The sequence below is a fragment of the Lethenteron reissneri genome, chromosome 15 (assembly GCF_015708825.2).
Source record: "Lethenteron reissneri isolate LAM-NWPU_2019-01 chromosome 15, ASM1570882v1, whole genome shotgun sequence".
Classification (NCBI taxonomy): Eukaryota; Metazoa; Chordata; class Hyperoartia; order Petromyzontiformes; family Petromyzontidae; genus Lethenteron; species Lethenteron reissneri.
This window is the reverse complement of record NC_083793.1, coordinates 6,744,340-6,767,050: the sequence shown is the minus strand read 5'-3', so window position 1 is coordinate 6,767,050 and position 22,711 is coordinate 6,744,340. Positions and strand designations below refer to the sequence as shown.

The window sequence follows — 22,711 nt, the reverse complement described above, 5'->3', positions numbered from 1 at the left end:
AGACACATCTGCCGTGGGTGGAATGACAGTGCATTTCAAGTGACAATCCCAGGACAGCCAGGTGAAAAATAAATCCACACACGCCCACGTGCTCCAACACGCAGTGCGTTTTCCACACCCGACTAAAGGTTGTTGTTTGCTAACAAGCTGATCTGAGCAACAGTAAATGCAATATTCGCTTTATTACGTATACACGATAACAGCATTAAAAGTTGCATATTAAAGCATTTATATTTGTAAAACAAGATTGGATGGCAGCATCCAAAGACCCTATCCAGCTTCAAATGATCTATTCCATGTTTTACAAATTATTTTGTGATGCTGCTCCTGTATTGGCCGTGGTGCTCCAACACAAAAAAAGACTCATCACATCCGTGAATAAATAACACTGTCGTCAAAGGTCAAAATATGTAATAGGTGATGTTTCTGGCAATAGCCCTTCTTCATGGCATATAATTTATCCATAATAGAGTTTTTTGGGGGGTTAGATCGCGTAAATATATAAACGTGTCGTTAAAACCCGCCACCACCCGACACAGCCAACTAGTAAGGGTTGTCACGTAAACAGAACGTGGCCAATTCGTCACTAGTACAGCACTAGTGTATAGTGTAGTGTATAGTGTAGTGTATAGTGTAGTCTGTAGTGTAGTGTATAGTGTAGTGTATAGTGTAGTGTATAGTAGTGTATAGTGTAGTGTATAGTGTAGTGTATAGTGTAGTGTATAGTGTAGTGTATAGTAGTGTATAGTAGTGTATAGTGTAGTGTATAGTGTAGTGTGTAGTGTCGTGTATAGTGTAGTATACTAGTACAGCACACCGGTGTGTTGGAGAGCCAAGCCACAGCATTTACAATGTGAGTACGACGTTTCGCCAGTAATTACAACTAGCTTCATCAGGCAGACAGCCAGATTTGCAGAGAAGTCTTACTGTTTCGTTCCTTATATAGAGGCGTAGATGTGTTTTGTAGGCATGCATTTAAATAATGTATTATTTTATGATTCGCTTCCACGCAGCACTAAGGCGGTAGCTATCCAAACGGTTAAAGTTATTTTGCCTTTAACCGTTCGGATAGCTACTTCAATAGGGATTACCGTTGGTAGGGCTATTTGAATAACACAATAGACAGGAAGGACAAGTTGAAAGGGCCCGCATAATGCACACGCATAATGTACGTTGCCTCAGTAATCCCCCCCCCCGCCCCCCACATTGAGCAAGAGCGCAGAAGGGTGGTCAACACATCTATGCCTCTACGTAAGGAACGAAACAGGTGGACTTCTCCACAAACCTGGCTGTCGCCTGATGAAGCTAGTTGTAATTTCTGGCGAAACGTCGTACTCAGATTGTAAATGTTGTGGCTTGGCTCTCCAACACACCGGCGTGCTGTAGTAATACACTACACTATACACTACACTTTTCACTACACTATACGATACACTACACTACTATACACTACACAATACACTACACAATACACTACAAAATACACTACACTATACACTACACTACTATACACTACACCAGGGGTCGGCAACCTACGGCTCCGGAGCCGCATGCGGCTCTTTATGGGCTGCTTCTTGACGATATGTACGTATGTATAGTATGTACTCAGATGCATTGCGGCTCTTGAAATACTGAATTTTGTACCGAATTGGAAAGAAATGGCTCTTCTTGTTATTTTGGTTGCCGACCCCTGCACTACCCTATACATTACACACTAGTGCTGTACTAGTACACTACACTATACACTACACAATACACTACACTATACACTACACTACTATACACTACACTATACAACTATACACTATACTATACACTACACACTAGTGCTGTACTAGTGACGAATTGGCCACGTTCTGTTTACGTGACAACCCTTACTAGTTGGCTGTGTCGGGTGGTGGCGGGTTTCAACGACACATTTATATATTTACGCGATCTAACCCAAAAACCTCTTTTTATGTTCACAGTGCTTAAAACAGCATGAATTAGACTTCTCTGACAGGTGCACTAATTGGAATAGTGGTGTACTCACACGTATTGGCTGTGGTACTGTGAAGCTGGGATATACAAATTAGGTTCAGACCCATGAAACACAACATTATGATTCCGTATGGCCAATGAAAAAAGATTCAGCTCTCAGTAAATTAGCAATCGCATTGCTTTGCTGAGAGTCGGTGAATAGATTTAGTTTTTATGTATTGTAAATAAATTTGATGTTTTTCTTTTGTAAATCCCATGACCGCTCTCTGTGTTCCGTTATGCCAATCATTGTTCGTGCGAGGTGTGCGTGTCATCCTTCACAATAGAACAATTGCGATGGCAGGGAGTCATTGGGTTGCCACTGTTCTCAAATACAAAATGCTTTTTTTGAGAATGTGATAAACGGGGATCATGACAGCAGGATAGGGCGAGCATGGCGACACAGACACAACGTGCGCAACTCATAGCAAACACAACAGGCAGGCTTACGACAACAACAACAACAAATAAAACAACATTCATGCAAAACTAAAATAATTTCATTTATAAATATCACGAACAAGCAAATAAATAAATAATGAAAGGTCAAATGCATATCTTGGCATGCTAGAGATGTAAGGTCGGATTACATGCTGATGTTATCGTTATGACTGTATGCACAGTTGTAAAGTGATGTACGGTGCCGCATCATGTTCATTTATTAAGGGAAGTCACTCACGTTGTTTCGGAAAGAATGATTGCGAATCGGGTCCTCCGCGGCCAAAGAAACACTGCTCAGCATGATCATGGCCAAAATGAGGTTGGTGAAAATGTGATGATGAATAAGGCGATGGCAACACACTCGAACGCTGAAGAAAGAAAGACAAAAAGAAAACGTCAAACGCCAGCGTCACGGCATCACGAGCTAAACGGTGGTTAAGGCGCAGCCGTGCTACCGCTTGCTCAAGGCACTGCTGGCAAGAAAGGCCTCCTCCACCGGTCAAAGCTATAGAGAGCCCGTCTATTCGGTATTTAGCCTCCTCTTCCATTCTGCCCACACAATCTTGGAAGAGAGGTGGGTGCATCCACACTTTATCCCACCGCACCTGACCGACCTTATCGACTGACTGTGGTGCGTCCCATTTATACTGCTGGGCGGACAGAGGCACAGGGTGGGGGAATAAAAAAAAAGCCGCCAAGATTGAATAGGCAACCTCTGGATTTCAAGTCCAGCGTTGCTAATTGCACCGCACGCCGTCAGCTCTCCTTGCTGCCAGCGTCGCTAGCGAGAGACGCGCGCTAATTGGCGAGGCTCGCAGCAGCCGAGCACTAAGGGAATAGCAGGGATGCGGCTCAAGGCTCGATGAGCAGGACGGCTACGCGGACACGTGTCGTCCGCCGCGCACGCTTGACAGCTAATTCGCACAGCTTCACACTCCGCGGGCCTCGCACTCCAAGCTCCTGCAGTGTGCGCCGGCGCGCGGCTTCATCGGGGGCTTTCGAGGGAGGCTTACCGAAGCGCGCTTGGCCACGTGGTCGCATGCCTCGTGAACAAAAAAAACAGCGTCGTGGCTGAGCTAATTTTGTTTCGCAGTAGGGAGGCCAGAATTAAACCCCGCAGCGGGCTGCTTGGGTACGAAAATTGCTATCGCACACACGATTACAAAGGGGACACGTATGCACTCGGAATGCAAGAATGAGTTTTTGGTGGTAAATTGTTGAGGCTTGGGATTTTTGGGAATTTGAAGGACAATGTTGGATCTTTATTTCAGGTATATTCAGATCAATTTACGATGCGATGATTTTTACGCATCTTCGTGCTGACAAATGCGATGCCACCCAATGCCAAAGAAGTGTGACGTCAATGTGACGTCACACTTTCATATTGCCTGGAATTTTGTGTCTAGGCCTAATTTTTTCTGATTTTGTAGATTTAATCTCGAAACACATCCCAAGTGTATCTACACAACTATCCACATTCGATATACGTGGCTGGGTCCACAATCCCCAAAACAATTCAGGCATACATATTAAAACCGTGGAGATTTAATGGGCTCATTTATGTTTCGTATCAAGCTACTGTGTAAGGACATTTAGGCACTATAAAAGCACAAATTATACCTCTGTTAAATGATGTGATTATCATGTCCCCATACTGTAATTGTATTACCTTGGGCTTGACCTTATGAAGCCCACAGCCAACCCCTTGCCAATCCACTGCTGGATAAAACACCTGCCCAATGTGGTATTGGCCATGGGGGGATGTTTCACCATACTCCACCTTGGCACCATTGTTTCAAATGATGCACCGGGAGGTGAAATTGAACCAGGGAGCTCTGGCTTGCAAGTCCAGTGCATTAACCATTACACCACGGCAGCATCGCTGGTGAACGGGTATATGCAGTATACTTTAATTACTGTAATCATCATCATCATTCATAATCAACGTTTTTGGGTTTAGATCGCGTTATTTATAAATGTGTCGTAACGCTCCACCACCCGACACGGCCAATCAGTAAAAAAGTGTCACGTTGACAAAAGACAAATAGTTCACTGCTTTAGCCCACCGGTGTGTTGAAGCGTGAAACCACAACATTTACAATTTGAGTACGACGTTTCGCTGGTAATTGCATCCAGCATCATCGGGCAATTTGCCAGAATGGTGAGGCTCTGCTCTGTCTCCCGTTCTTATATAGAGCGAAAGCCTACGTGTTAAACCATCATCATCATTTACAGCCCTTTCTCCACGCAGCACTAAGACATTTGCACAAGCAACCGTGTAAACAAATCAGTGGGCTATGTTTTAGACTTTGGAGGACAAGGGGAGGTACAAGGAGAGGCATGCGGCGTACGGGTTCGTGCTGCTGAAGATAAAGAAAGAGCTCCCCTCTGGAATGGGGACCACTTTCTCCTTCAGGTTGAGGTCAGAGAGGCGACGGGGCCGAGGACCAGAGGGCATGTCCGGCTCCTCCTCGTCCTCCTCCTCTTCCTCCTCCTCCTCTTCCTCCCCCTCGCCGAGCTGCTCCTCTTCCTCCTCCGCCGCCGCCTCATCTTTAAACAAAAAACGCGAGGGCAAAAACGCAGTGGGATCCGCCCGTTTAGAATCGTTGGGGCGAGCGTTATTCGCGAAATTTTGCTTTTGAGATCGGGCGGGGGTTCAGGGTGACTTAGTCACAATTAAATTAAACTAAACTAAACTTTTTATTTTACCAGGTTAAGGCCCACTGAGCTATATAGCTCTGCAACTCCTTTTCAGAAGCGACCTGGCCATCATGTGGAAATTCACAGCAGCCAAATACTCTGAACGCGTGATATTGATTCTAAGTGTGGAGGGGAAAACAGGAGAAAAATCCACGCTAGTGAACGCATTCGGCGTTCACGGAATTCTAGCGGCACGAAGGCCACGTGGAAGACGCTGATGTTGATTCCTTGAGAACTTTACACAACGTTTCTGACTGTTCCAGATCAACACTTGCCCCGCCGTCGTCCCCGCGTGTCCGAGTGTCTCCACACCTCTTCCACAAACCTCCTATGTCCGCTCGCTTCGTTCAACCGGATCAGAGCCCGTTATTCAAATTAAAAGCTAGCAGATGCTTTTAATTCCCGCAAAGACAATCAATGGAAGCGTTACCTGCGGCATGAGATCCGGAGGATGGAAGAGCCTTCTTCCCGTCGTCGGCAGTAATCTGCAACTACAAATAAATCGGGCGCCGCCCATCGTTACCGCAGGGCAATGCGGAGGTGTACCTTGGGTTAGCGCAATGCGTGGCATCGTGTGCCCATCATTACCACCGCACTGATCGCGTGCGGGAGACCTTTTGCCAGCGTCGATTGGACCACAAAAGGAAACATGAAGGTCACGGCCGCATCGCTGGTGCACCGTTCTTCGCGCGACGCAGAAATTTAGATCATGCCTGTGGCTCAGCTCGAAGCTTCGTGCCATGGTCTTGAAAATGTCTGCTCGTCAGGACGTAAGCTCGTTCATTGTGAATTAACGAGGTTGCCAAATTAAGAGAGAATGAGCAGCAGGTGAGTCCAAAAATAGAATAATCGACTGCCAGTGACAGGAAAGGATGATCTGAGTGTGTCAGCTGACTGACCTTTATAAGGACGAGTTGACCTTCATTGACAGTAATAGAGAAGCCCTGTTGTTACTCATAATTGGGTCTGTTGTTTTTTGTACAGGGTGATCCGTGTACTGATGCCCCACTGACATATGCCCCTCTCTTCCTTCTTAACAGCTAATTGACAACTGTGACAACGACGACTCCGCATCTTGCAAAAGCGACCAGACACCTCAAGTCAATGCAAACATTAAACAGAGAACAATAAAACAGCAATGAATAACACAGCAATAATAAACACTTAATTAACAGCAAGCAAAACACAGTCTAAATTAAAGCATTACAACTTAATATTACAGCAGAGAAAATTTTAGGTGTTGAGAAGGGTATAATTAAAAGTAAATTATATTCATGATGACAAAACTACAAATCCAATGTTTCCATTAAAAATAGTTTCATCAGCAAAATAGTTTTTGTTAAGTTTCTTTGTTAAGTGATTATATGTCCCTGATTTCTTTAACCAACCAGGTACCTCAGGGGTAGAGCGAGTGGCTCGCATTTGGAAGGTTCCGAGTTCAGAATTAGAATATTTATTTATTCTAGAGAAATCCGATGAGCTATGAAGCTCTTTTCACGGATGTCAAGTAGAGGCAAGGCCAGAGAGTTACACGAACAAATGGTAAAAAACGAAAGGAGTACAAAGAAGAGGAATGACAAGCAAATCACTCTAAACAAGTCAATTCACTTTAACTAAACCATTTTTATTTTACCAGGTAAAGCCCACCGAGCTATTTGTTATTTTCATAAGCAACCTGGCTGCAAATGAGAGCTCAACGAAGTGGCCTATCATGTGTAAATCTATACCGGCCAAATATTCAAAATTCATGTTTATATTGAGAATTCACACAGCCCATCATCCTTATGGGGTCGATAAAGTAAGTACCACTTTGTAAGACAGTCAACAGTGGTTGTCCTCTGGAGAGACTGACCTGCGCCATATGAATTATTCACAGATGATGAGCACTGCTTCGATGCTCATATAACATAAATTAAATGCATCAAATATACCAACGTGCCTGGGTAAAATGCAGCTGTATAATCACCACCAATGTATGCTAATCACGTAATGTGAAGGACAACTCACACGTACACCCAGGTGTGTAAATTACCTGGCGTTCAGGTCACCTGGCCCGTCGTCTGGCCGATGTTAGGCCACGTTTCTCACGGACTCTCTGGTGGGCAAACCAGCTGGAATTCTGGTAAACTTGGCACAAAGGCCACATGGTGCATATGTCTGGAGCGCTCAATTGAGTTTTGGATGCAGCCACAAGGACACGCTGCATGAACAGGTGGTTACCAATTAGAGCATTGCCCTTGGCTGTGTGTGTGTGTGTGTGCTCAGAGGGCTGGGTGTTACTGCTGTTGCTGCGGCCGATGTCCTATCGTACCTTGGTGCTGGCATCAGCGATTTTATCGAGTTTGCCCCTCTCCCCGTCCTCTTTCTTTTCCAACTTGCCATTCTTCTCTGCCCTGTGATGGTGTGAAAGCAGCATCCGCGAGTCAGCGGATTTCCTCTTTGTTGTATAGTTACGTACATGTACAGTATATGGAATATTGTGGGTTTGTGATGTTAAGGATATGACATCGTCCTATATGAGTATAAAGTATAATCTGAAGTCACTCAATTAAATGTTTCCTTCCATCAGCCTATTGGCTTTCCAGTCCAATATGATCATACAAACATTTGTTTAAGCGAGCGAAACATGTCTTTGCGTTCATGTTCTCTATTAGCAAGCCGTAATGTAAACATGTTACTAAACATTGCTTTTTTATTGAATAAATTACATCTTTCAATTACATTTTCTTGTACATTTTGATGTGTTCATCACGATTACGCTTTGGATGACCCACATATTCCATTTGCTTTGATAATTGGCCAAATACCAGCTTTCAAAAATATTCTAATCGGGCCGAATAGATGCATCCAAACGAATCTAGAATTTCAAATAACAGTTCACTGTTTTAAAACCCTCACAGACATCGCCCGCAACCGATGATGATGATCATTAACAAGCGATTGATAATGTTCACAATGATGATACATTGGTGATTGATAAATGGATGACTGCTAGATGGACGATGACCACATTGATGATTCAATGACAGTACAATTGCCATTCAAAGATGTGGACGTCATTGATGATGACGACGATGATTCTACCTGGCACTCTTTTTCTTTTCCTTCTCCTCCTCGTCCTCTTTCTGCGCAGTGTTGAGACTTTCAGCGTCGGCCAAGTTATCCACGGCAATGGCCAAGAACACGTTCAGGAGGATGTCTGTGGCCCAACAGCCGCTCAGGATCCAAACCTGCACTTACAACTTGGGAGCTCGGCTCGGCAAAAATTCGGACGAACGGCAAATTTTTTGCACCGAATTTGTCCCAAAGCCTGCAGCGCTCTCATTCGGCTAGGGTGAACCCGTGGTGTGACGAGCTAATGACATCTCTGTTGTGAAATAAAACAAAGTGTAAATAAATAATGGCAACCAATGCCCGGTGTTGTAGTATTATTTTTCTTTCTATCAGATTTTATGTAATGACTCTTTTAGAGCTGAATCATCCGAGTGATGCATTAAACTCATAATGGGAACACTGGCCTCTTTGTATAAGGCTTATTTGTAACAGCGTGTGTTGGACCGCAGTCAGTGCACGGGTTCCTACAAATGTAAAGGTAAAAGCGCAGCCCTGAAATTGCTTGCTAACGTCACTACTGGCAAAAGGGCCTTCACTCAAAAGAGCTCAAGAGGGACCCTATAGTGATGGGTATTGTGGCCTAATGTCTGTGCGCTGGTCAGATGCCCTGAAAGAAGTGGGAGCGCTCACACTTTAACCCACCACGCGCGACCAACCAATCGACTGATTTACACTGCGGGGTGGACAGAGGCATGGGGGCATTTAAGAAACTTGCACCATTGTTTAAAATGCCAAACTAGCGGAGATCAAATCGAGCCGGAGACCTCTGAATTTCAAGTTCAGCGTGCTAACCATTGCACCACGGCAGTATCCCCGGCACCTACAAAACGCTTTACAAGCAAAGTGAAATAGGTGACAACAGATAAATAAATCCAGCCAGTGCCCGTGTGACGACATTGTCCGTGGGGCTGAAGGTGACCAAGGGAGTTTACACCTCTCATCCGCGCACAGCGGTGCGGGCGGAGGTTCTGCTTTCCGTTTGGCGACGAGGATACAGTTACCGCAGATGAAGAGGATGATGAAGTAGATGCACACGAGCATTCCCGTGGAGGAGGGCCCACCGTACGCCATGATGCCGTCGTACATGACAGCGTTCCAATCCTCTCCGGTCAAGATCTGGTGGGGGGGGGGGGGGTCACACGATGAGTCTCGGTGCAGCCACGCTCATTGTCGCCATCATCGCAGTCGTCATGAGCGACGATCTGCTGGATGGGGGGGGGGGGGGGGTCACACGATGAGTCTCGGTGCGGCCACGCTCATTGTCGCCATCATCGCAGTCGTCATGAGCGACGATCTATCCACTGCCTCGCCAAGCTATCGCAAATCTCCTGCGGTCCTGCCATGCAACAATCTACGTAGCTCCCGCACACAGGCTGATTTCCTCGCTCCATCTCCGCATCTGGCGTCCTCTCGCGCATTTTTCTGCCTCCTCCTTTTGGCTGCCACTCCCATTGTTCGTGTCGACCACCGGCTGTCATCTCCACCAGCGACGCGTCCTGCCCAAGTCCACTTAATTCTTCTTAATGGTCAATAAGAAGTCTATAGATTGAGTCTGCACGAGCTCTTCCACCCCGTTATTGAGTTGAACTACAGAGAATATCTTCTTTCACTTGTGTATAATAAATAGCACTTTGAAACCATCACACTGTGCGATTTACAAAAAAAAGGAGCGAATGTTTTCCGATATCGCGAACGGAGCACGGGAGAGGAGCACGCGCGTGTGTCACTGCATAGGTTTTCGCAGTCGTGCTGCGTGTTCGTCCGACGTTTCGCTCCATGTGCTCGGGCAGAGCTACGTCTGCGCGTGCAAGCTCGCGGAACGACGGAGGCCTGGCCGCAGGCGTCGCTCGAAGCCTGACCTGGAACACGGTGAGCAGAGACTGCGGAAAGTTGTCGAAGGTGCTGCGCTTGGTCTGCGTCTCGTCGAAGTTGAACTTGCCCCCGAAGAGCTGCATGCCGAGCAGCGAGAAGATGATGATGAAGAGGAAAAGGAGCAGCAGCAGGGAGGCAATGGATCGCATGGAGTTGAGCAGCGAAGCCACCAGGTTGCTCAGGGCGGCCCAGTACCTGCGGGGTGGAGTGCGAGCATTGTGAACAAAAGCCGTGGACCCAAATACCTTTTTTCCACTGGCACATCTGAGCCGAGCCAGGTGGTTTTTTTCCGTGAGTTTGGTCACGAGCCACGGTTTAGCTCACAACCGTCACGCACTGACTTCACGCAATGTATGGATCTACCCCCTGGCCAAAGCAGAGCCTAGGGCGAGGTTATCGTCAGTTTAATACGTAGGCTTACGCAATTAATATTTTTCACAATAAAGGTTTGTCTTTTGGGTTAGATCGCGGAAATATAAATTTGTCGTTAACCCACCGCCACCCGACACAGCCAATTAGTAAGGCTTGTCATGTAAACAAACCATGCCCGTTAGTTATTACTTCAGCACACCGGTGTGTTGGAGCGTAAACCCACGACATTTAAAATTGTTGGCCGACACGCAACACAACCGCGTTTTGTTCTCACACGCGAGCCCCAATCCGCGAGTCGCTCACTTGGTGACTTTGAAGATGCGGAGGAGGCGCACGCATCGGAGCACGGAGATGCCCAGGGGCGACATGACGCCGAACTCCACGAGGATCGTCTCAATGATGCCGCCGAACACCACGAAGCAGTCGAAGCGGTTGAAGAGCGACACGAAGTAGGCCTGCAGGCCCAGGCTGTACATCTTGGTGAGCATCTCCACGGTGAACATCGCCAGCAGAACCTTGTTGGCGATGTCTGCACACGGGAACACAGCACGTGGGTGGGTGGGGAGACTGCTGAGAGAGGTCCACATCACGATTCTGACCCTCGCAGGTTCATCCAAGAATTGATTCTCCTTCGGCTCATTCGCAACGTAATACGGGGTCGCCGTTGATGGTGGATAATAACGGCAATCACAGACAGCAGCGAAGGGGGAAAGTGTGGAGTGTTTGGGCGGCAGGGTAGCGCAGTCGTAACACTCGTGGCTCAAAGCAAGAATGCCCTGGGTTTGATTCCTGACTCGAGCACCTTTCTGCTCTCCCCCTGTTCTAGATTCGTTTCTTCTGGGTTCTCCGGTTTCCTCCAATTGCTAAACAAAACCATACAACATGAGGCCTCCTTTGCCAGTACCAAAATATACTAATAGAGGTTTTCTCCTTTTTTCTGGCAACAAAACTGACACCTTTTGCAAGGAATCATGTTAACATTAACCACAATACTTGCAGTCAAATACAAACAAAAAACAATACTCTGATAATTTATGCTCTCATTACTCTGATAGTGCGTTGTCTTTGAACTGTGCGCCTTTTGGCGTCATCTGATCGAACACCGTATGAGACTAGGCTCGAATCAGTTTCAAGGACAATGCATATGTAGTAAGTATATGGAGGCTTGACGACAGGATCGGAGGCACACTTATTTATTACACCAACACAGTTATTTACAGGTCACTGGGCTACAGGGATTTCTCGACAGCTAACCCCTCTAACCTATACCAATTCCTCCACTACGGGACTAGGGGAGGCTATCTGTCCCAGCTTGGTTAAGCTGGGATCCCGGCTCCCTGAGTCACCAGACCAGCTTCGTCTGGGCTCTCGGGGCCACGCCACCGGCTTGCCCTGGTCGGCCCTTATAAGGACAGCGAGCCAGGGGAGCTCTGGGGCCTACACTAGCTGGTCTTCCGTCTTCTCTGGTTATAGCTGAGTCCCGACCCCGAGCCCTCGAGCTCATCACCTTTTATAGGACTCGCCCCCGAGGGGGGGCCCGTGGGGGATACACATGCGGACGTCGGTGCTAGCGCCACCCTTGTGTACGGCCGTAACCCCGCCCATTGTGTTTGTTGGCCATCCGTGGCCATGCATAATCACACCTCAACATTCGTAGCCATGCGCAATTACACCTCTACATCACCCCCCCCTGTACAGCTCGCAGCCGTCCCTGGCTGCAAAAAAAAAATCAGAATAAAGGTGCATCCCTCACAAAAACCCCGTGTGTGTGCCTCGCGTAATTTTTAACAAGAACAAGAACAACGAGAGGAAGAGAGAGAGAGAGAGAAAAAAAATAACCCGACGCACCCCCCCCGGATAACACCCCAAAACCAACATATATATACACTCCGGACGTCACCTTTCCCATCGTCCGCAAGGCCCCCCAACGGCCGACCTCACAACACCCCTCCCCTTTTGTCCGCAAGGCCCCCCAACGGCCGACCTCACAAAAGTCTGCGCGTTTTGGCGCGCGTTCTCGCGGCGGGTCCGTCACAAGGGTCCGTCCCGGCACGCTCAGTGACGGTTGTTGACGGTCCGGGTGCAAGAGGGTCAGGCTCCGCTGCCGAGTGACCCCCGACCCCTCCGGGAGGGGTTGGTGGGCGTGGGCCCGTCACTCCTGTTTCACCTGGGGGCGGAACAGTTGGCGTCAGGTTAGGCGAGTGCAGCGACGACGGGGAGTCGGCGACACCCTCACACGTTTGGCCATGCGTGTGTGTGTGTGAACCCCGGGGCGGCGTGACGAATGGTTTTAACCTTGAGGGGTGCACATACCACCGGCGCCTCCCCCATTTGACGCGAACACATTGCGGCCGCAAAACCTGCACGACCTCCACTGGCCCCCGCCACGGCCGTACCAATTTCGACGAGGTTGCCAGCGGCACCTGAGGACAGTGCAACCACGCCCTGTCCCCTGGTACCCATTTGACCACCTGCACCCGCCCCAACCGAAGCCTCTCGTTCGCCTTCTGGCGGAGTTCAGAATTTTGCACGGCCGCTTCCCGCGCCTCAGACAATTGAGCGATGTTAAATTTAACGTGTTCGGACAACTTAGACTTCGCCTGGAGCGCCGAGAGCTTCAGCTGGGTCGCCACAGGAGGGTTAACTTCGCGCCCATACATTAAAAAGAAAGGGGAAAATCCGGTGGCCGCATGGGGAGCCATTCTGTAGGCCTGCAACACACCGGCTATGCGGAGGTCCCAATCCGTCTGGGATACCGACACCTGCTGGGACAGCATGGACGTGATGGTCCGATGCAGCCGTTCCACCATCCCGTCAGTTTGTGGGTGATACGGAGAGGTCCGAACCTTCTCCGTACCCAAGAGGTCGCACACCTCACGTAGGAGTTTACCAGAAAAATTCCTACCCTGGTCAGTAAGCAGCCGTTCCGGAGCACCCTTGTCGAGGACATAGCCCTGGACAAAGGCCTCCGCGATGGCTGCTGCCGATTGGTTCGCCAGGGGCCAGGCCATAGGCCATCTCGTGAAGTATTCAACCCCCGTTAGTAAATACCTATTGCCCCTGGGTGTAGCGGGAAATGGGCCAAGTATGTCCAGAGCGACGAGCTCGTTAACCCTGGAAACTTTTATGGACTGCAGCGGAGGGTTGGATCCCCTAGCAGGTGGCTTCCTCTGCGCGCATTGCGTGCACGACCCCAAGAGGTCCCCCACGTCCTTTTCCATGCCCGGCCAGAAGAAATCTAGCTGGAGCGTGGCAAAGGTCTTATGAACCCCCAAGTGCAGAAGCCGCTCATGAACAGCCCATACCACCTTACCCCTTAAAGCAGCAGGCACCACGAGCCGCTGGCGCCGGGTTTTACCATTCCAGTGCATCAAAAGTCCCTGGAACAACCCCCACGAGTCAATGTTTTCCACCCCCTGGCCAATCCCCCCGGCGCGACGGCGCAGAGCGAGGAGGGAGGTGTCCTCCATTTGGAGGCGACCCCATTCCGCGACTGACAACCCCAGCAACGAATCCCTCCCTTCTTGCTCGATAGGACCCGAAACCGAAGGTGCATCGGCAGCGGCCACGAGGACCGAATCGGTGGTGACGTTCGGAGACCTACAACGCCCCGAACCCAAGAGGCACGCGCACTCCGAAGTGGGTGGCAATCGCGACAGGGCGTCAGCGTTCGTGTGGCGGAGACCCTTACGATATGTGGTGACAAAGTCATAGTCTTGGAGAATCTCCAACCATCGAGACAACTGGCCCGATGGTTGTTGAACCCGCAGGGCGTATTGTAGGGCCGCATGATCTGTACGGACGGTGAACCGCCGACCGTACAGATACGGGCGGTACTGCTGAATGAAATAAACAATCGCCAATAATTCCCGACGGGTAACGCAGTACCGCTGTTCGGCTGGAGACAGTACCCGACTACCGTAAGCCACCACATGCTCTACGCCCCCAATGAGCTGGGACAGCACGCCCCCGATGCCCGTGTTACTTGCATCTGTATCGAGCAAGAAGGGTTGTGAAAAATCCGGGTAATTCAACGGCGGCGCCCCCACCAAAGCATTCCGGAGGGCGCGAAAAGAAGCCTCCTCCTCCGGCCCCCAATGAAACCTGACTCCCTTGGACGTCAAGGCATGCAAAGGTTTCGCAATCGTAGCGAAGTCAGCCACAAATCGCCGATAATACGACGCGAACCCAATGAAACTCCTGACCTCTCCCACAGAGGTGGGAGTCGGCCAGGAGCTGACGCATTCCGTTTTGGCGGGATCAGTGGATATCCCCGAGCGCCCAACAATGTGACCCAAATATCGCACCGATTCGCGGAGTAAATGGCACTTCTGTGGTTTAAATTTCAAATTGGCAGCCCGCATTTTGAGAAAAACAGCACGCAACCTCTGGAGGTGTTCCTCGAAGGATTTGCTAAAGACGATGACATCGTCTAAGTAAATCAAACACGAATCCCATTGCAACCCTGCCAAGACCAATTCCATTAACCGCTGAAAAGTTGCCGGCGCAGAATGTAAACCCATCGGCAAGCGGTTAAATTGGAAGAGACCCTGCGGTGTCCGAAAAGCAGTCTTAGGTTTTGATTCGTCATCCAGAGGAAGCTGCCAGAATCCAGATAGCAAATCGAGGGTGGAAAAGAATCGCGCCCCCGCCAAGGCATCGAGCGACTCATCCATTCGAGGAAGCGGGTACGCATCTGCCACAGAGATTTTGTTCAGACGCCGAAAGTCGACACAAAACCGCAGTGATCCGTCGTGTTTTTTCACCAAAACGATCGGCGCGCCCCACGGGCTATTGGAAGGGGAAATGATATCGGCGGCTAGCATGTCATCAACAGCCGATTTGACATGATCCTTTTCGGCGGGACTCAACCGAAAGGGATTTTGGCGGATTGGCGCGCTGTCACCCGTGTCAATATGGTGTCGCAGCAATTTAGTACAACCAATATCAAATTTGTGTTGACTAAAAACGTCAGCAAATTCGCTCAGAAGAACTCGCAGCTGCGCGCGCTGCGAGTCGGACAGGTCCACTGAACCCGCGCAAAGCGCATCCAGCCAACCGTCATCACAGTCCGAATGCGGTCGCGACGGAGGATCGGTGGATACCTGACCCACGAGTGGTTCCTCATAGGGTACCGGCGTTGCGTGTGCAAGCACGGTCCCTTGAGGAACCACGGCCGTTCGCGATCCCACATTAAGGACTGCAATGAAGGGGTCCCCATCCCCCCTCACCATGGTCTGAGCCGCGAGCAAATCTGGTCCATTTACCCCGGCCCGAGATGGTCCCAACAAGACCCCCCGATCCGCAACCCCTTCATTAAACGGCCGACGCAATCTAAGAGGGACGAGCATCTGAGCCCCCGGAGGCACGCGCACAGTTTTTGTGACGAGCGCCTGCACGGTGGCAAACGCCCGACGCTCCGTGGTGGGGGAAGACAGAAATGTAACGCGTCGGCCCGATGGGAGCTCAATGCACCCTTGGTCAATAAGGATGCGGATGGGCATTTTGGCCAGAAAATCCGTCCCCAACAGGCACGGAACCGCGAGTGAGGAGGAAACCAAAACAGGCCCGGATAATTTAATGTCCCCAATGCAGATAGTGGCGCGGATTTGGCCAATAATGCCCAGAGAGCCCCCGTTAGCGGCATAGCACGGCACGTCAACAGGGAGCAAGGGACGACTTTGAACGGGAAGGATGTTATAAATTAAATCAGATATAATGGTCGCCGATGCCCCTGTGTCAATTAAAATCCGCACCTCTACCCCATCAATGTGACCGACCACGACCGAAGATCCCGCCGACGCAGCAACGACACGATGGGCGAGCTCCGACCACTGACCCGGTTGGAGCGCCCGCCGCATTACCGAACGATCGCGCGCGACGGATGGGGAATTTGGAGCCCTGTTTAGTTGGGCGCGTGAGTGTGTGTCGGATGTGTGCGTGGGCCAAACGTGTGAGGTGCCGCGACTCGCCGTATTTCTCTGCTGGAGCTTGGGAGGAGACGGCGTGGCGTCCTGACGAGGTGTCGCCCCGCGCTGACGGGGAGCCCGGCATCCTGACGCAACGTGGCCTTGCAGGCCACAGTTGTAGCAGCGTGTGAGCGCCCCCGATGTCCTGGGCTGCTCCTGGCGGCTCGGTCCATTCCGAGCCTGTGGTACTGCCGCTCTCCATTCCCCTCGCCGCTCCACCCCGCAGACCTCCTCCGATGGGAGGGCGGTAGCCGCCATGGCATGGCTGGCCGCCCCCTTTGCCGCCTTTCGACGAAGGGACCGCAAGCCCCCGTGGATGTGGCGCGCGACCAGCAGGGACGACATCTCTGAGTCGTCTTGAGCCAGGACGTTGACGTCCAGCTCATCAGCGAGTAGCAGCAGCTTCTCAGCCACCATGGCATCCACTCCTTCCTCGTCCATCCTTGGGAAAGCAGCCTTCGCTAGAGCCAGGAGAGCAGTCCGGAAGGCCAGAGGTGATTCGTTGGTGCCCCGACGCCGATCGTGGAAAAGCTGCCTGCAGTCCGAAGGCGGCCCATAGACGGCTGACAGCAGCTGCAACGCCAGGTGTAGGGTGGCGCGCTTTTCCCTCGGCGCCGAGGTGAGGGTAGCCAGGGCGTCGTTGTCCAGCATCGCTGGCAGCGCGCGTAGAGCCTCGGCGTCCGTCCAGTTCGCCATCTCCTGATGAGCGATGAACCGTCTCTTGAAGCCGCCCCAGTCTCCGTCTGCGCCTACGAATTCTTTCAGAGGTGGCAGACGCTGCTGCAAGGCGACGTCCGTGGCTGTAGATCGCTCTCCGTCGCTCCCCGCCGATGATACAGTGTGGGCGGGCTGTGCACATGGCATCGCCGGTCGCTCCGATGTTGACGCGCCGGCCGGTGTTGATGATGTCACGGCTTGTGCTTGGCGCTCAGCAGTCACGTGACGCGGGCCGGCCCCGCCGTCCGCTCGCACTGTAGAGATGGCGGGAAATTTAACCGCCAGCCGCGTCGGGGTGGCGGGAAACGTTGCCGCGCGCCGGCTGCTGTCGTCGACCCGCGCTGCCCCTCCAGCCCCCAGCCGCGTGATCTCCTCCAACGCAGCGGCGGCGGCGTAGAGCAGTTCCGCCAGGCGGGAGTGGGCCAGCCGGAGTCCTTCAGCCGACGCATCCCCCCCCTCTTGTCGTAGCGGCACGGGCGTACTTGGCCCCGGCTGCTCCGATCCGACCCCGGCCATCTCTGGTGTTGAATCGGCCGCGGCGTCTTCCATCTCCGACTCCTTGGTACGTGTCGTCCCTCGTGTGTCCATCGTTTGGACGTTTTACTTCTGACACCAGATGTAGTAAGTATATGGAGGCTTGACGACAGGATCGGAGGCACACTTATTTATTACACCAACACAGTTATTTACAGGTCACTGGGCTACAGGGATTTCTCGACAGCTAACCCCTCTAACCTATACCAATTCCTCCACTACGGGACTAGGGGAGGCTATCTGTCCCAGCTTGGTTAAGCTGGGATCCCGGCTCCCTGAGTCACCAGACCAGCTTCGTCTGGGCTCTCGGGGCCACGCCACCGGCTTGCCCTGGTCGGCCCTTATAAGGACAGCGAGCCAGGGGAGCTCTGGGGCCTACACTAGCTGGTCTTCCGTCTTCTCTGGTTATAGCTGAGTCCCGACCCCGAGCCCTCGAGCTCATCACCTTTTATAGGACTCGCCCCCGAGGGGGGGCCCGTGGGGGATACACATGCGGACGTCGGTGCTAGCGCCACCCTTGTGTACGGCCGTAACCCCGCCCATTGTGTTTGTTGGCCATCCGTGGCCATGCATAATCACACCTCAACATTCGTAGCCATGCGCAATTACACCTCTACACATACATTATCAGAGAATAGTTTTTTTTTGCATTTGACTGCAAGTATTGTGGTTAAGGCAGATATGATACCTTGCAAAAGGTGTCAGTTTAGTTGCCAAAAAAAGGGGGAAAACCCTATTATTAAAACCATAGAATGCAATGGGTATTGGCTAAAACCGCCCAATACTGAAAATGTACCTGCAAATTACTCAATTGGGATCACACAAAAGCACCAGCAACAGCCGCTACTGCAGACATCTTGGAAGGACAACTTCTACAACGTAGGTATGGAGACTCAGCCAGGCTTTCCTGAGTAGACAAGTGGAATATGATTCATGATTGATTTTGCGAATAAAAGTCTGAGATTGAAGAGGGAGCGGGAGTGAACGGTTTGAATGAGCAGGGGGTGGCAGGAGTTCCAGAAAGTGCTTTCTATTGAGCGCTACAAACTAAGAACATTCTTTTGATTTAAAGCTTTCGTGACTGCAGGGATTCATATTCTTGGTTCTTTCGGTAAAGTCACGTAGAAGGGAAATAATAAAATAATAAAAATATTAAACAATAAAAATTCTCACGACGTTTCGACTGCAACACAAGAAATCATCATCAGGTGTGAAATCCAAAGCAAGAAAATTTGAAAAAAAGTGGCGGGTTTTCCTGTGGTGCTGATGTTAGGAAAAACCGTCACTTTGTTTCAAATTTTCTTGCTGTGCATTTCACACCTGATGATGATTTCTTGTGTTGCAGTCGAAACGTCATGAGAATTGTTATTGTTTAATATTTTTTATTATTTTATTAATTCCCTTCTACGTGACTTTACCGAAAAAACCAAGAATATAAGAACATACTGTTCATTGCTTTTCTTTTAAGATTTGAATTGGGAATGCATGGAGAGAGGAGGTGTGAAAATGTTGTGAACACATTGTCCTTTTAAAATTTTATTAAAGCGAGGCAACAGCTACCTCCTGAAGAGGATGTTTAACTGTTTGGCAACCCAATATACCGTATTTGTAACATTCTGTGCCTTGCTGCCACGCTAATTTAATTATTGTCCCTTGATTCAACAAAGCCTTAATCGCCGATTGATTTGGTGAGTTGTGGTTTATTGATGGGTTTCTTACGTTGAAAGGCACGTCCGAATTAAGTGCCACCATAGTTGATGATGATGGTGATTCTTTTTTTATTACGATTCCTGTTTACACAGGAAAGCCTAACTGAGTCTCAAGGCTCCATTTTAGGAGGATCCTGCCAAGTTTTTTTGCACGAGTGGGCAATGTTTGCTGGTGTGTAATCCAAATTTAGTAATTTGTGGGCGATTTTTTTCAGCATCAGAACATTTGGTCAATACCAGTTATATCGCACATCCGAATAGCATGGTTGGCTATGTACAGTGCGAAATAAGTTCATATGTATGAGTTTTTTCCGATTATTTTTAATAGCTGATTATAATGACAGTTATGATGATATTCACATTTTCCTCTGACGGTGTTAAAAATGACAATTGTAAGTTCATTGTATAGATCAGGGGTGGGGAACATCCGGCCCGCGGGCCGTATAAGACCCGCGAAATCATTTGGTGTGGCCCTGCCAAGGCAAGCGCAGGCGGGACTCGAAATTCAATAAATCTAGGAGCAAACCTGGAAAAGCAGTTGCGAGTAGCAACATCATCAACACCAGCTAACATCACACGCCTCGCCAAAGAGATGCAGTTCCAGCCATCACATTAGGGGTGAGTTAATTAAATGTTTGACCAAATATAACAGGCAAATTTTAAGTTGATAATTTTGTATGGCCTGCGAATAATGTTATAAATATACAAATGGCCCTTGGTAGAAAAAAGGTTCCCCACCCCTGATATAGATGATTATGATGATGATAATTAGGAAAGTGATAGAACTTTGGATTTATAAAATAAAATGAAATCATGTATGGCCTTTGTCAATCAATTGTGGAATGAAAACGTTCCCATGAAATATCAGTTAGGGAGGGCCCATGACCGGCTCATATCACTCACCCACTGATGTTAGCCATGGCCGGGAATACAACTCTAGTGGCTAGCATCATGGCGCAATGTGTTAACCACTGCACTACCGATGTCCTCCCGTTGGATTACTCTCCTCCATTAACACCGTCTAAATGCAGCCAAATCTCAAGGCGCTGATGGTGATAATATCGACTATGATAATGATGATTATGAAGTCGTAATTTGCATGTCATCCACTGGTGATTACAGAGATGGTGACGAGAATATCAATCATCTTGATGATGATTATGAAGTCACGTCTTGAGCAATGTTCATTGTCATCAACTGACGATGGTTGTTACAATGATGACGATAATAGCAATAACAATGACGACCATGAAAAAAGGTCAGTTCATGCCCAACGCCTCGTTGTACGGGCACTCATTTATAATGTGCACTGCCCGCTGTTACCTTGGACCTGGGTGAGCCAGTCAGGCTGGTTGTAGTGCTCAGAGGCGATGGTGAGCGTGTTGAGGAAGACCAGGATGATGACGACCCAGTAGAAGCCAGTGGACTTCACCGTGAGACGTGTCTTCCTTCTGCAGAACCGGTTCCACCTCCGCCACCGCCGGCTGCAATGGGTACGGAGCACCTAGGACTTGTTGTGGTCGACTCAGCAGTACATCATCCCGCTCGGGGTCAATCAAATGAGCACCAAGGGTGGCCTTTTCTGGGCTCAGCTGCGTGTTGAGAATTTCTTCCATAGCACTTTCGCCACCGCGCGCTACTGCGGGCATCGTCTTCGCTTCAACTCCTGAAGATGCCCGCAGGAGCGCGCAGTGGCGAGAGAGCTCGGGAGAAAAAAACCCACCGCTCAACCTGTGGCCAAAGCCGGAGGACCGAACTTGGCTTGCGGGCGCCTGCTGTGAGTAGCCCACGTGTTAAAATGATTACCGCCTTGTGGGAAGGTAAAAGTAGGGCCATTCATACTGTGGTGAGGATGGCCCCGGTCTTAGCAATGTCAAATCTCCACCACTGCCTCAGGACCAACCCCCCAGCCTGCCCACCATGCTTGTTAGAATGTTTATTTATTTATTATTGTTTACATCAAGGATAATAATTTACAGCTTATTGTTGACACATTTATCAGCATAAAAATGGGCAGCTCTTTGTCAATCCACCGTTGTTGGATGAAGGCCTTTGCATGCCCATGTGGCATAGCAGGTTGTTTTTTCGTCATACCTCACCATGCTGATCAGTGTAGGTTAGTGAAGGGGAAACCCATGACCGATTCAGATGTCACTCGCCACGGATGTTAGCCGTGCCTGGGAATCAATATCAGGCCGGTCGCCGAGTTAATAGCCCAGTAAACTAATCGATATGCCACGCAACATTGAAGTAACGATGGCTCGTTATTTACACTTATTTACACTGGAAAGCAGCGCTGAGTCTCACGACTCTTGTGCAAGATGATCCTACCCGGTGGTGTTTGGACTTTTGTCCATTATTGAGTATTTTTTACATGTAGAGTGCCCAGAGAAAACCCACGCATATAATGGAGGATAACGCAGGCATAGACCAGGAACCTACATGCTGTACTGATTCCCACAAGTGCCTTGTTTCACTACAGGAGGAGATTTCATTATATCCTGCCTATGCTCTGTTGATAGCATGTGCGTGCCTGACTCAATTTTATAAGATACTCACCGATTGCTCTGCTCTCCATAAATTACGTCATATCTAGTTCACGGCCACAACGCCTCCCATTCATGTGACAGCATCGTGAAATCACAATTGGTTACGGGTTATGAACATATTGTGCCATCAAAAATCACTAAATATCACAACCTCTTTTGGGGGGGGGGGGGGAAGGTTCACGTAATCAGCCTGACCATTTTTTGCACGAACAATTTCACACTCTTTGAATAATTACAGAGGCTTCAAAAACTTGGGAACTTCATTATCTGTTACAGCCTGACCCATGGATACCAGACTATTATCTGGGCATGCCCGCTGCAAGAGGCGATGGCCGACGGTCAACAATAATGACTGCAAAAGGATGGAACGCACCCGAGAAGATTCCAACCGTAGGAGACGGAGCACTGAAATCAATTGACGCGCAGGCGCAAGATTGATTGTTACATCGCCGGATCGTGAGTGATGGCAATGGGAGGCCTTCCTTGAGGTGGTGACGTGGCCCAGTTGGTAGCGTGTTCGCCGCTTGTTGCAGAGGTCCAAAGTTTAAGTCGGGCAGGCCACTCTGGTTAACACTGTGGGTGTATTAACCATAAATGAAGTGCTGTCTGCTTCATAGTGCATGGTAAAGATCCTGTGACGTAATTCAAAAGCAGTAGGCCATTGTGTACTGGAGTCATTGTAAATAGAATAAAAAAATTTGTATTACCTGCAAAT

The 22,711-nt window shown here is 49.5% G+C and overlaps 1 protein-coding gene across 1 annotated transcript in view; it reads right to left on the bottom strand.

Annotated features, from left to right (window-relative positions):
• Window positions 1-22,711, bottom strand: part of LOC133342645 (voltage-dependent L-type calcium channel subunit alpha-1D-like) — a 223,582-nt gene that overhangs the window by 66,947 nt on the left and 133,924 nt on the right. Inside the window, 9 exon segments of the mRNA XM_061551929.1 lie at window positions 2,699-2,828; window positions 4,812-5,010; window positions 5,591-5,651; window positions 7,472-7,553; window positions 8,245-8,359; window positions 9,270-9,390; window positions 10,134-10,341; window positions 10,822-11,047; window positions 20,771-20,931. Of these exon segments, the coding sequence (XP_061407913.1) occupies window positions 2,699-2,828; window positions 4,812-5,010; window positions 5,591-5,651; window positions 7,472-7,553; window positions 8,245-8,359; window positions 9,270-9,390; window positions 10,134-10,341; window positions 10,822-11,047; window positions 20,771-20,931 (1,303 nt within the window).